At 44.9% G+C, this 13,388-nt stretch overlaps 1 protein-coding gene across 2 annotated transcripts in view; it reads left to right on the top strand.

Annotated features, from left to right (window-relative positions):
• The window catches only part of LOC128742828 (uncharacterized), a 125,753-nt gene that overhangs the window by 48,941 nt on the left and 63,424 nt on the right, over positions 1 to 13,388 (top strand). For both annotated transcript variants that reach the window (XM_053839305.1, XM_053839306.1), the window contains exon 4: positions 11,238 to 11,444. In XM_053839305.1, coding sequence (XP_053695280.1) covers positions 11,238 to 11,444 — 207 coding nt within the window. The remainder of the gene's footprint in view (positions 1 to 11,237; positions 11,445 to 13,388) is intronic.

Raw genomic sequence — 13,388 nt, 5'->3', positions numbered from 1 at the left:
TTGGAAGTTGTCACGACTATCTCGTCACCGCTCGAACTGCTCGATTTACTTTGACAACTCAATCATGAAGTAATTTGCGGTTTCATCACTAACGAGAATGACATTAGCTGCGGATCGTTTATGTCACCCCATCGGCAGACAACCAAGTTTTCACCGCCAACATCGTGTGTGCGAAAATGAGATAGCACTGCGTTTCACTCAACTGCCAGCAGTCTGATTTGGGCCCGCTGTCAAATTTTGAGCCCCGGACATGCTGTCGCTGACGTTTACTGCAGTTCGATATAGAGATGTTGATGGGTTGGCTTATGCTAGGGGTTTCCAGTAAGGCGTATAAGTGCGTAGTAATCAGAGATTACTTTTGTAATCATTTACAAATTAATTAGGTAATCAATGGTAATCAGTAAAGTAATCAATGATAATCTTAAGTAATCATTGGTAATCATGATTAATTTATAGTAATCACAAGAGATTGATTACTGGTAATCAGTGGTAATCGGTAAAGTAATCAAAAGTAACTTTTTTCGAAGATGCGTAGTAATCATTGCTGTTGGAAACCCTTTGGGTTTATGTATAGGAGTGAGAGGGGCAGGGATGCCAGATATACAGACAAATCTGTATTATACAGACTTTTCGTTTTCTGATTTTTTTTTGAATGCCAGAAGGGCATTGGGTTAAAAGGCCACTGCGACAGTCTTAATGATCGTCTTTTGTGGCAGGCCCCGATTGCTGTACACCGTTTACGGATCGCTCATACCCATTGATGGAGTTGAGCGGAATAGTTGTAATCCTGTGCCCCAATTCGGTACTACATGGTTTATAAAGCCAATGACCGTTTTGGGATTTAGGCTCCATACCTGATATGGAGTAAGAAGGAAACTTCCTAAGAAGTTGTGCCTTGATAATGCAAGAACTCCGCAATAGCAGAGCAGATGCGCTGAACTTTCAGGTTCAGAGTTACAAAAGTGGCAGGTGTCAGATGATACCTTGCCGATATTCTTTAAATGATAAAGAGCGGGGCTGTGTCCTGTTAGGAGTCCCGTGATCGTGCGTAGTTCACTACGAGTTAAATGGAGTAGTTTTTTAGCTACTGCAGGGTTTGGGTAGATAAACTGTTTAGCTTGTCTACAACCCTGTGTTTGATTCCAACGGGATACTATTACTAGCTTTTCCCATGTCATCAATTCGCCTTTTACGGCGGATGTGGAGGTGCCCAGAAACGGTTCAGGACCAATAAATTGCTGAGCTGATCCTTGTCTTGCCAGGTTGTCAGCAAATTCATTGCCCTCGATTCCGCAGTGACCGGGCATCCAAAGTAATAAAACTTTGTTTTGGCGGGAGAGTTCCCTCAATGCTGTGCTGCACTCCCAAACTAATTTGGACACGCATTTGGCGGACTTGAGAGCCAGTAGTGCTGCTTGGCTGTCCATGAAGATACCGATTTTCGCATGCCTGTACTTTCGTTTCAAGCATATTGTCGCATAGATGTATATGGCATATACTTCTGCTTGAAAAACGGTGGGCCACTTTCCTAATGAGATAGTTTCCCTGATGCCGGGTCCGTAAACTCCGGAACCTGTGCAGCCCCCATTTTTGAACCATCTGTAAAAAAACAGATAGTTCCAGATGGAAGATCTGACCCTCCATTATTCCACATTGAGCGATCTGTTTCAATCACCTCATATGGAACGTCCACATTGGGCCTGGCTTCCATGCAGTCAGAGACTGAAGTTACTAAGGGTGTCAGATTGAATTCCTGAAGGTGACCGATTTGGTCACCTTCGAGTATGGGTTTACTCCTTTGCAACCGTAGTGCGCCGAGCTCTGCTTCCTTCTTCACATGAAGATGCAAAGGCAGTAAGCATAGCATTGCCTCCATACTGTCCTCCTGGTAACTGTAAGACAGGCCAGGCGCTGAACTTTGTTTAGTTTGGCTTGGGCTGTCACCTCATTCACCTTTGGCCCCCATACGACTGCAGCATAGGTTATCCTAGGTCGAGCAATAGTAGTATATGACCAGAAGGCTAATTGAGGTTTCAATCCCCAGGTTTTGCGAAACAGTGACCTGCATGCCCAGATAGCCGAAGTTGCTTTCTTAACAGCATAATCTAGGTGGGCAGCCCAGTTCAGTTTTTTATCGAGAATTATTCCGAGGTGTTTGACTTCATTACTGAAGCCCAGCCTGACACCATTCAGTATAGGCGGAGTAATGGTATGTTTCCTTCGCCTAGTGAATGGTATAACGACTGTTTTGGTGGGATTTACATTAAGTCCCTCTTGTGAGCACCATAACATGGTGGTGTTTAGAGCTACTTGCAAGCGACTTGACAGTACTGCATCAAACTTTCCTCTGACGATAAGTACAACGTCGTCGGCGTAAGCAATAGTCTCATAACCATGCTGTGATAGCTTGTGAAGGAGTGCGTCAGCCACCAGTGACCAGAGCAGGGGGGAGAGAACTCCTCCCTGTGGACATCCTTTGATCACCGAAATCGTGACCGACGTATCTCCCAATGATGCTGTAATTTGTCTGCTCGAGAGCATTGCTTGAATCCAGCTCATTGTAGTGTGGTCGATTCTCTTTTGACAGAGAGCCGTATTAATTGACGCAAAGGACGTGTTATCGAAAGCGCCTTCAATATCAAGAAAAGCACAAAGTGCCGTCTCTTGATATTTGAGCGATTTCTCAATTAACGTCACTAAGCAGTGCAGTGCGGTTTCCGTAGATTGACCGTGTTGGTATGCATGTTGATTTACATGTAACGGAGAGTTTTTTAAAAACTCATTGCGGATATAGTTATCCGTGATTTTCTCCATCAGCTTAAGAAGCGTTGAAGTCAGACTTATCGGTCTGAAAGCCTTAGGCATGGTTTTGTCTTTTTTGCCAGCCTTAGGTATGAACACCACCCTTATTTTCCGCCAATTCTCTGGGATATACCCCAAAGTGAAATTGGCTCGAAAGAGGTTGATGAGCTTATAACAGCTTATCGGACATTATAACACCGTCCGTTTTTTGTAAGAAAATGGGTAGAATACCATCCGGACCTGGAGATTTCATTGGTTCAAAAGAGCTGAGTGCCCAATTGATCGAAGCCTCCGTAAACAATCGGCGTGCAAGTAGAACCGAATCATTTGGCACATTGTGTAATGACCCATTCCACTGTTGCCCGCCTATGTTTTGTCTAGTGATCACTGTCGAACCAGGGAAGTGCGTGTTCATCAGAACTTCCAGAGTTTCCCTGGTGGTAACAGTGAGACTCCCATCCTCTTTTTTCAATTGCCCTAGACCATTGCAATGGTCCTTGGACATCGCTTTCTGCAGACGCGTAGCCTCTGGCAGAGTTTGAATGCTTTCGCAAAATTTAACTCGTGATTTCCTTTTGGCTTTGCGTAGCTCAGCGTTGTATTTGGTGAGGGAAGCTCTGTAGTCTTCCCAGTTAGACGTGATTTTGGCCCTGTTGAACAGACGCCTTGCCTTCCGACGGAGATTGCTAAGCGTCTCATTCCACCAGGGCACATCACGGCAAACTGTTCGCGTGTTTACGGGACAGTTTGTGTTATACGCGTCTGTGATCCTACATTGCAGGTCACTAGCGGAATTACGAAGGAATTACGTGAGGCAATCAGATGATCCCTAAAGGAACTCCAATTGGTTTTCCTCGGATTCCTGAATTGTTCTCTCTTTAGAGGATTAGCCTCGATGTCGAAAATGATATGTCTGTGGTCTGATAAACTTGGTTCATCAGAGACATGCCAATTTTTGACTTTCTCAGCTATAGAGGCGCTACATAGAGTAAGGTCTAGGACCTCTTGTCTGATAGCGTTTATAAAGGTGGGGTCATTCCCTACATTGATTACATTGACATCGTTAGAAGTAAGATATTCAAGTAGGTACTCACCCCTGTTATTTGTGTCCGAGCTGCCCCATATCGTGTGGTGCGCATTTGCGTCGCAGCCTATCACGTACGGCTTGTTGACTGCTCTGCAGTACCGCACAAGTTCAGCAACCTCGGGCGGTGGTATTTCGTCCTTGTCCCCTGGAAAGTAGGCGGACGCAACGACTATCTCCTGCTTCCCTCTAGTCGTCGGGACTACCACCGTAATGGCAACGACGTCGCGTTGGATGAATTCTGTAATTGGAGAAAATGTTATTCTCTTATTTAACAGAATGGCAGTCCTAGGCTTGGACTGTGTATTACAATAGATCAACTTACCATTAGCGCCGGATAGACCGAGGATCGTGGTACCGTTGATCCAAGGCTCCTGGATCAGAGCAGCACTCAGCTGCTCTTTGGTGAACCTCCGGCATAGGACACTAGACGCGCCCTTGGCATGGTGGAGGTTCACCTGAATGCAGCGAAAGCTGCTCATTTGGAGGCAGGATTGCCGTTTTCAGCTTGATCCAATACTGGATCGAGCCTTGGCGAACGGGTACCAGCAGCGTTTTCGCTGAGTTGAGCGGCTGGGTCGCTCACACCGGCAGGCTTCTGTTGCCGCAGGCGATAGGCCACAGATGTCCGACCCGCACTTAACGGCGGATTGAGCCTCTGAGGTCTACTATCGACTGGTGATTGCTGCGTACGCCTCTTGCGAGGTTTTCGCGGCGCTCGCCTAGTCTTCGCAGGATTGCATTGTTTAGGTGGCGGCGGGGCACTTCCAGTGGGAAGTTCCGCACTTTCCACCCTCAACGTTGGAGGATTGCATTGTCTTGGTGGCGGCGGGGCGCTCCCAGAAGGGAGTTCCGCTCGTACCTTCCTCGACTTTGCAGCAGAGACTGTTGCGCCTGTGTTGATCAGACCTCTGCCAACCTGTCGCATGCGTGCTTTGCCAAACATAAAATTTAGCATAAAGCGCTGCTCAGTGATCTGACTTGCCGACTTTTGGTCAACCTCCATTAACAGTTCCACGGTATTTCCACGCACAATGCGACGGCGTATCTGCCACGCTTGCGTTGAAAAGCCGTCGTTCTGATTCTGGAGGAATCTCAAGATTTTCTCGTCCGTGGTGCCGACACTGTCCTGGAAGTACCCTATGAAGGTGTGAGCCTTCGGCAGGTCCTTCGTGTCGTAGGCCCGTAGTTGTGCTCCTTCCCACGGGACGAGAGTAGATGCCGTTTGCTCCAGCCATTTGACCGTGTTCTGGTCAGAGCAAGCCAGTATCAAGTAGCCGTTCTTGAACTGGCAGCTCCTGAACTTGGGTCTAATGTCTGGAGTCTCCTGGTCAGCTATTTGATGCAGAAGAACGGTGCGGACAGTCTGGAGCTGATCCGTAATGAGCAGGGAAACGGGATAATCAGCCGTAGTTATGGCTACACTGAAAGCATCCACCATTTCCCTGTAGGTGCACCCCGAGGATGGTTTTGGTGCCGAAGGACTGCGTGGTCTCTTTTTAGTGGGACCTTTGCTGCTGATGTTCGGCGACGCCGTATCAGCGGATCGTTGCCTTTTGGTAACGACAAGGTCCCGCTGGCTAGGCTGGCCGGCCGGCAGAAGGGCAAGTTCCTCCGCTTCGTCCTTTGAGTAGCCCTTGCTCCGATACCACTTCTGCCGTCGCCGTTGCGCGTTGGAGAGACGCTTGGCTACAACTCCGGAAGTCCCAGGTTGCCCCTTGACTTCAGGTAGCGTCGCCGGATCGGGAAGGTTATCCGCGTCGCTCTACGCATTCCCTGTTGGTGAATTCAGGATCAGGGATGAAGCCGAGAGTCCTCCTTCCAGCGACATGCTGTCAAGGTTAAAGTCCTCTTCCATCCCTGTATCCATTACTTCGCCAGTATCGTCCGTGCCGATCGGACTGCGCACATCCGGTCTACCGTCGTGCGCCACCTCTACACCTACTCCGCTGTTTTTCACCAACTCTTGGGGGTCGTTGGTTGCCCCATCAATTATTGTTTCAAGGTTATCCATGGCGATGGTTGTACTCTGCTGGGGAGAAAATCAACGGTTCTTTACCAGCTTGGAACAGAGGGAGCAATATACTGCACAGGGTGCTCTGGTACCATGCAGGCTCCGTTGGACCTTGGGAAACTTTATTAGACCCCCCCAAGCATTCATCCCTAGGCACGGGTCGCGTTACACCGAGGATTGGGGTCCTCCTCTGCACGCACAAAATTTCGCAAAATATAGTTTTACTTTTGTCAAGGTAAAAGTATACTTCGATTTTAACTCGCACTGGAACCTCAAAACAATATCTCGTAAGCAACTATCAATCCTCATAAGGAGAAAGACTTTCGTCACTGAAAAAGCGCAGTGCCGATATTGGGTCCGACCATCAGCTTGTTATCACTGAAATAGGTACTCAACGACTAGAGGAGAAAGCTGGGTGTCGTTTCGATGTCCGCCGATTGGGAATCCCAAGGCGAAAAGGGTTTTTGATCTAACAACTTGAATTCCGAGCCTAGGAACTGCTACCTGGTGGAACTGTCCAAGGGCAATGGACCAGCCTCAAGAATGTCCTCATTACGACCAGTGATGAAACCGTCGGCAAAGTGCGCAGCGGGTGGAGAGAGTGGATTTCGGATGAAACTCCGAGAAAGATCGTTGAGTAGAGAAAGGCAAAAGCTGGCATAGGCGAGGGCGAACCAAAGCGACTAAGACGGCTGTCCGCTAACGATATGCCGAACTGGAGAGGGCTGTTAAATGACTTTGTATGTGAGGCAAGAGAGCCTGGACTGACTCCCGAGTCGACGAAATAGTTCGTCGTATAACCCGCGTCAACTCGGAGGCGTCATTACTGGATGAAATTGAAGCAGCCATCAATAGCATAAAATGCTATAGAGCGCCAAAAATAAAGGACCTAACCGAATGCGGGCGTGGCATCATGTTGCTCTATATTACTCAAAGTGCTCTGTAAGGTAATCCTCAACCGGATCCAGGAGAAGATCAACGCTACTCTCTGGCAGCAGCAAGCTGGATCATGTATAGACCATATCAAAACGCTCCGCATTATGTTGGAGCAAATTCGCAAATTCCAAGACTCTTCTAGTGTTCGTTGGCTTCGAAAAAGCGTTTGGCCGACTCAACCACGATAACATCTGGGGCGCAGTTAGGCGTAGAAGAGTTCCAGATAAGCTGGTCCATCTCATCGAGGCTCAGTACGAGGCATTCTCGTGCAAGGTTTTGCACAACGGCGTCTTGTCCGACCCTATAAGGGTTACTTCTAGCGTGAGATATGGCTGCATTTTATCATCGCTTCTGTTTCTCATTGTTGGAGCAATTGACAATAGATCAAATCGAGAATTGCCTTGGAATCCTCTAACGATGGAGCAACTAAATGACCTCGTCCTAGCCGACGAGGAAGTCTATGGTAGTAAACACTGACAATCCCCCCAACTTCGCAGCAGCGGGACAAGTTGAGCAGGCGGAAGCCTCAATATCTAGCCAGACAACGCCCGTTGGTGGTACCAAGACTAATATAGCAATACGGATCAGGAAGGCCAGAGTACACGCATAGCGAACACTAAGCTATACGGTACACTATTGAACGACGGATGGCATGGTCACGCTGGTTAAGGTCGCCTGGCAGGGGGTGGAAAGTGAAGGCCTTCGATAAAGAACTGTTCGTTGAAGCACTCAGCGCAGAGAGCAACCGCTCAAACCTGAGTGCCCGTGAGCTGACCAACGTCCTAATACGGGCACGTGATACCACTATACCCAGGACGGGACAGCCGACGAACCGTCGTCGCTCGGTATACTGGTAGAACGATACCATTGTTCAGCTCCGCTCCAGATACCACAGAGAATGCAAGTGCAGTGGGCCCGGACCGATGCAGATGATGAAGCTCGGGGGGGTCGAACTTTCAGCGGCCAGACTGGCGCTCAACAAGGACGTTAGGCGTAGCAATAAATCCTGTTTTCAGCTTTGTCGCGATGCGGACACGAACCGCTGGGGTGGTGCATACCAGGTGGTGTTGAAAAAGATGACGGGTGCATCCGCTCCGCAGGAAACTTGCCCCCATAAGCTGAAAGTCATCGTGGACGGGCTCTTCCCGCAACACGATCCAGTTTAGTGACCTCCGACCCCGTACAGTCAACCGAATGATGTCCTCATTCCGGTCACGAATGAGGAACTCATCGTAATTGCCAGGGGTTTAAAAACGAAGAAAGCGCCCGGTCCTGACGGGACTCCAAACGAGGCACTCTAAGCGGCGATCCAAGCATATCCCTATATGTTTAGAGAGACGCTTCAGAACTGCCTAGAGGTATGCGAATTTCCAGACAAATGGAAGTCCAAAGATTGGTACTGCTGCCGAAGCCGGGGAAACCACCGAGTGATCCCTCGTCGTACAGGCCAATTAGCCTATTGGACACGTTAGGCAAATAGCTAGAGCGGGTAATCCTAAACAGGCTGACGGCTATGGCAGAAAGCGATGTCGGGCTGGCAAGCTCGCAGTTTGGTTTCCGTAAGGGGAAGTCCCTTACGTCCCCTGTAGACGCTATAAAGTCCGTGGTAGAGAGGGCCGAGAAGCCTATGAGACGGAAAAGACGAGGCGACAGGTATTGTGCCATAGTCACAATCGATGTCAAAAATGTCTGTAACAGCGCTAGCTGGGATGCAACCGCGCTAGCGCTGCATAGGATGAGTGTACCGGATCATCTATGCAAGTTGCTTAAAAGTTACTTCGAGAACCGGACGTCCAAACAGGGTTAGGAGAGTTTCTAGAAGAGATGGAAATGCTGGCATCAGACATTATAAGTATAATAGAGGGCTGGATGGCTGGCGTCAATCCACGTTTGGCCGGGAGGGGTTCAGGACACGGGGAGCAAGAGAGTTTTTAGTAGGTAGGCGCATGTTGGCACCTTGTGAATCTTATTCGGTACCGTGGAGGTGCTGTTTATGAAGATTTTCTCCCTGCATAAACAATATAAAAAAGAGGTGCTTTTGCAGCAGAGAAGCAGAGAAGCGCTCGATTGGAATCCGCAAGGACAGCGTGAAAGTGGCAGACTCATGGGCTCATGGCGACGCAGCATAGTCAACAGCATCCAGGCTGTAGACGAGAACCTGTCCTGGCGACAGGTTAAAGCCATGGCGGGTGATCGTTGGCAGTGGAGATCTCTGATTTCATCTCTTTACTCTGCCTGACCGGCGGACAAGAACACATAAATAAGTAAGTTCTATTTAGTAAATGTTTCAATGAAGTTCTCTTGCGTTTCGATATTCTTAGAGTTGGTTTTCTCAAACAAATCTGCTACTTTTCCAAAATCTGATTTTGTGCAAAAGAGCCGCAATTAAGCAAAACAACCTAATCTAATGCGTTGACAGATATTGCGCTGCGGGTGGTGGGTTTTCAATGGACCACAGATTTATACAGACATTTTCAAATTATTATACAGACCTGTCAAAAAAATATCTGGCATCCCTGATTGGCAATGCGTGCGTGATGTCAAAAGTAAAATATGTCATTCTGTTTTTTTTCTCGCTAAAAAGCTAAAAAATTCGCGGTTTTGCTGATATTGTTCAGGTCTTTGCGTGAGAAAAAAAGAGGAAAGTATTTTTGATTTTGTCGTTACCCACACGTTGATAGTTCATTACGAGGTTTCCTGTAAGTGCGAGCAGCCACGAAATCTCTTTTACTGCCTTCAACGCGAATTCGTGACTACACGCAGAAAAATGATGATAGTTTGAAACAACAATCCCCTGTTGTTGAGTTCAACTTGTATCATATTTTTGAATCAAAAAAAATTGTTTAAACTTAATTCACACTCCTTTTGCTTCTACTAGATCGTTTATAAACTCAAAAATACTTATTTTTGATTCTACAATTTTTTCTTTGATAGAAACTAGCTATTATTCGTAATAACAAAACTTATTGTTGAACTAAAAGCTCAAACAGTTAGAATCAAAAAAATATCTGGGTTAGCCTTCAGTCAACAATATTTTCTGTTGAATTTATACAGAATTCTTTTGCATTTACAATTTATTTTTCTGCGTGTACAAAAGTAAATGAAATTTTCAAGCCTGTTCGCACTTACACGAAAACCCATGCCGAATTGTCAAAACTTGTGGGAAAACAATAGCAAAAATACTTCCTTCTTTTTTTTCTTACAAAAACCAAACAAATATCAGCAAGTTCGTAGTCGCGAATATGTATACAAGAGATCTTGTAGGGTGTAGCGTCGTAGTCGCGAATGTGTACCTTATGGGGTATCTTAAGCGTCGATGACACTGGACGAGTTTGTAAGCTGCTAGTCAGCGATTTCATGAGTGGGCGAGTTAGCGAATGCGCGAGTCATGATGACACACAAATCGGCAAGTAAGTTAGTATGCGAGGGGTTTTGATAAATCTAAAACGTATTAGGCAGCGATACCGGTCATACAAACAAATCGTTGCTAGATAAACGATCAAGTTCAACGCACACAATGTACAATTTACATAAGTGTTATCTTATATTATTTAATTCTAACTTCTTCATAGATGTTTAATTGATAAATATAAAGTATTACGAGGAATTACTTCAATTAATTCACATTGCGTTTACAATTTCAAAATTAGTAAAAATATTTGGCATTTCTGGTGCTATAAAATTAATAATTTAAAAACCCCCTCGCTGCGTCGCTAGTTACTCGCAACTATGATGCCACACAGCTAGTGTGCTAGCCAACAAGCGCACACGCCATCGAGTAGCGAGTAAAGTTGAGCAGCATTCAACCTTACTCGCTACTAGCAAACAATCTGCTAGTCAGCTAGTGTGTATGATGACACAGGGCGAGTTCACAATCTACTCGCCAACTCGCTTACTAGCAACCTAAAAACTCGCTCAGTGTCATCGACGCTTTATGGGGTATGAGCGAGCGGGTGTCGATTTCTTTTAATATACACTAGGGCCCCCAGCTATATAGGATTTTGTGTTAGTGTGAGCAGGCTTCAAATTGCTTTTGCGTTCATGTCTTCGAATGAACATTTTAGGTGATCGCAGTGCCACCATACTGCTTATTGCCACTTGCGAAAAACCGTTGCAATTTTTTACACACGGTCCAAGCCTAGCTTGGATGTCTGTTATCTGTGATAATACTTTCAATCAAATGGTTTTACACGAAATGGTTCTTTCCACCAAACGGTTTTCCGCAGAATAGTACTTTCCTCGAAAGGGTTTTCGGCGTTGCGGTACTTTCCGCGAAATGGTATTCCGTGAAACAGTACTCCGTGATATGGTCTTCGGCGAAATGTTATACAACCGCTTGAAACTTACAAACTACTAGCATTTTTGTTCTTTCACATTATACGTCATCACTATTTTTTTCAGATCTCAAATGTTGGTCTTAAACAAATGTTCACTAAATGCATTCGAATCAAGCATTTAAGTCTATGCGGGTGTCCAGGTGTCAATGATGATGTTATTGAAATGATTGCAGCAAGACTTCCTGGTTTGGAAAATTTGAATATTAGTGAATCTTCGGAAATTACTCTAAACAGCATTCGACATATAATAAATGGACTACGATTTTTAACAGTAAGTATTTATTACATACGAAACAGATTTAAGCTTTACAGCTTACGCACAGAGAACAGCCTAAAAGCCCGCGCAGAATTAGTATACTTTATGGTAGCGTTTGCGTAGATCTGACAGATAATTTGTCAAATTGTATGGGAGACGTCAGGTTAACGCAAACGCAACCGTAAAGTACCAATTCTGCGCGGGCCTTGAAGGCCCATACACAATGCATGAGGAGCCTCTCAAACATTACGTTTCACCAAAAATGCCATTTTCACGAACGACCCACCAACAGACCTCATAGTCCCTAGACAAGCATTGGCGCTGGCATCACTGGATATTTACAGGTTATGTTCTGTGTTGCTATGTACTGTGCGAGGGGCAAGACACTTCATAATATTATCATATATTTATATATTACGCCCTATTAAAGCCCTATACATGTATAACTTTATCCACCTTTTCGCGTGCTTAATGGCGGCTAGTGGGCTCAACTTTTGGAAAATATTTAAATGCTTTTGGCAACTTTGCTAACGTACGCTTGACAGTTTTACAATGGGGAAAATGACAACTTGACGTGAGCAGAGTTGCCAAAAGCATGTTATTTTTTCCGAAAGTTGTGCCCACTGGCCGTGAAACCCTATAAATGTATATCTTTAAAGGGCTTTAACTAGCCGCCATTAGGCACGCGAAAAGGTCGATAGGGCTTTAGGTTTATATTATGGGTGGGAAAGGTAAATATATTAAGGTTGAAAAAATATTGCGGTTATTTAGGGTCTTTTTCTAATTCCCGTCGTAATAAGTAAAGCCATTCTAATTTTCATCATTTGTTGGATGGATTTAATGAATATTCCAAAAGTTCTTGGGCTGATTTGACTAAAAAACACTTACCTTCCGATCCGTGGACTTTGAAATCACTGAAAAGCGACTATTAAAGCATATTATTGAAATTACGCAACTGACTTTATTGCTAAAATTCGTCGTATCGTTTTAAAATCCGTCCATCAACATTTTTCATCGTCCAAACTAAAAATCACAACAATGTTTACGAAGCTAAAGCGTAAGTATTTGTGTAGGATGGCATGACAAATGTTATTCTACAAAATTTCTGCAGGTCAGGCAAGTTTTCCTGGCTGTAGAATAACGACAATGCCTTGCATGAGTTATTTTCATTTATGAATGACGGAAATTAAAACGATTAGTCGATATTGTCTTCTTCGTCGCACAAAAACGTAGGAAATTTGGCTGGTAGGACTTCTATAATGATAAAAAGCATTTAAAAAGATCTCAGCTCACTTTGATTGATCGCGTATGATAGACAACTAACTAAAATATTAGGGAATAACTAGTTTTGCTTTGTGTGTCATAAAAATGCTGATATTTTTAATAATTTGCGTTGGATAGGACGGAAATAGGCAATTACGACGATGTAGCAACATACCCTACATAAATTTTCATCCTGTTGCGGCGGTAGTCCGCTTCGTCAATCACCAGATCACCGCAACGAGAACAAGAAAAGGTGGCCAAATATTTTTTGGTTTATATGTGTTGCAGGAGATATATGAGGAGTTCTTCTAGCGATGATCAAACGACGTTATTTGCTTATGATCAGCTTAAAGCTACAAAGAATATTTATTTTAGGCTAAGTTCACTTCTAGATTCATATTACTCACATTTCAGTCTCCGTACAAGTTTTTATCTGCACACAACAAGATTCTTTTTAGACTTAAGTTTTAACTTGTTAGCCTATAAATAGCATGAAAGTTTTAATCTCGATTTAAGAATGCCAATTAACGTAAGTATAATTCCAAAATAGAAATGTAAGTTTAATTTTACTTGAAAATTCTTTTTACTGCAATCGAATCTCAGCTATCGAAATAATCATGGTTTGTTTACAATTCGTTATGCTCATTTATATCACTTTGACACTGTCACTGTCACCCAGTCAGTTGCGCATAGATA

The sequence above is a fragment of the Sabethes cyaneus genome, chromosome 3 (genome assembly GCF_943734655.1).
Source record: "Sabethes cyaneus chromosome 3, idSabCyanKW18_F2, whole genome shotgun sequence".
NCBI classification, from domain to species: Eukaryota; Metazoa; Arthropoda; class Insecta; order Diptera; family Culicidae; genus Sabethes; species Sabethes cyaneus.
This window is presented reverse-complemented; position numbering and strand designations above follow the sequence as displayed.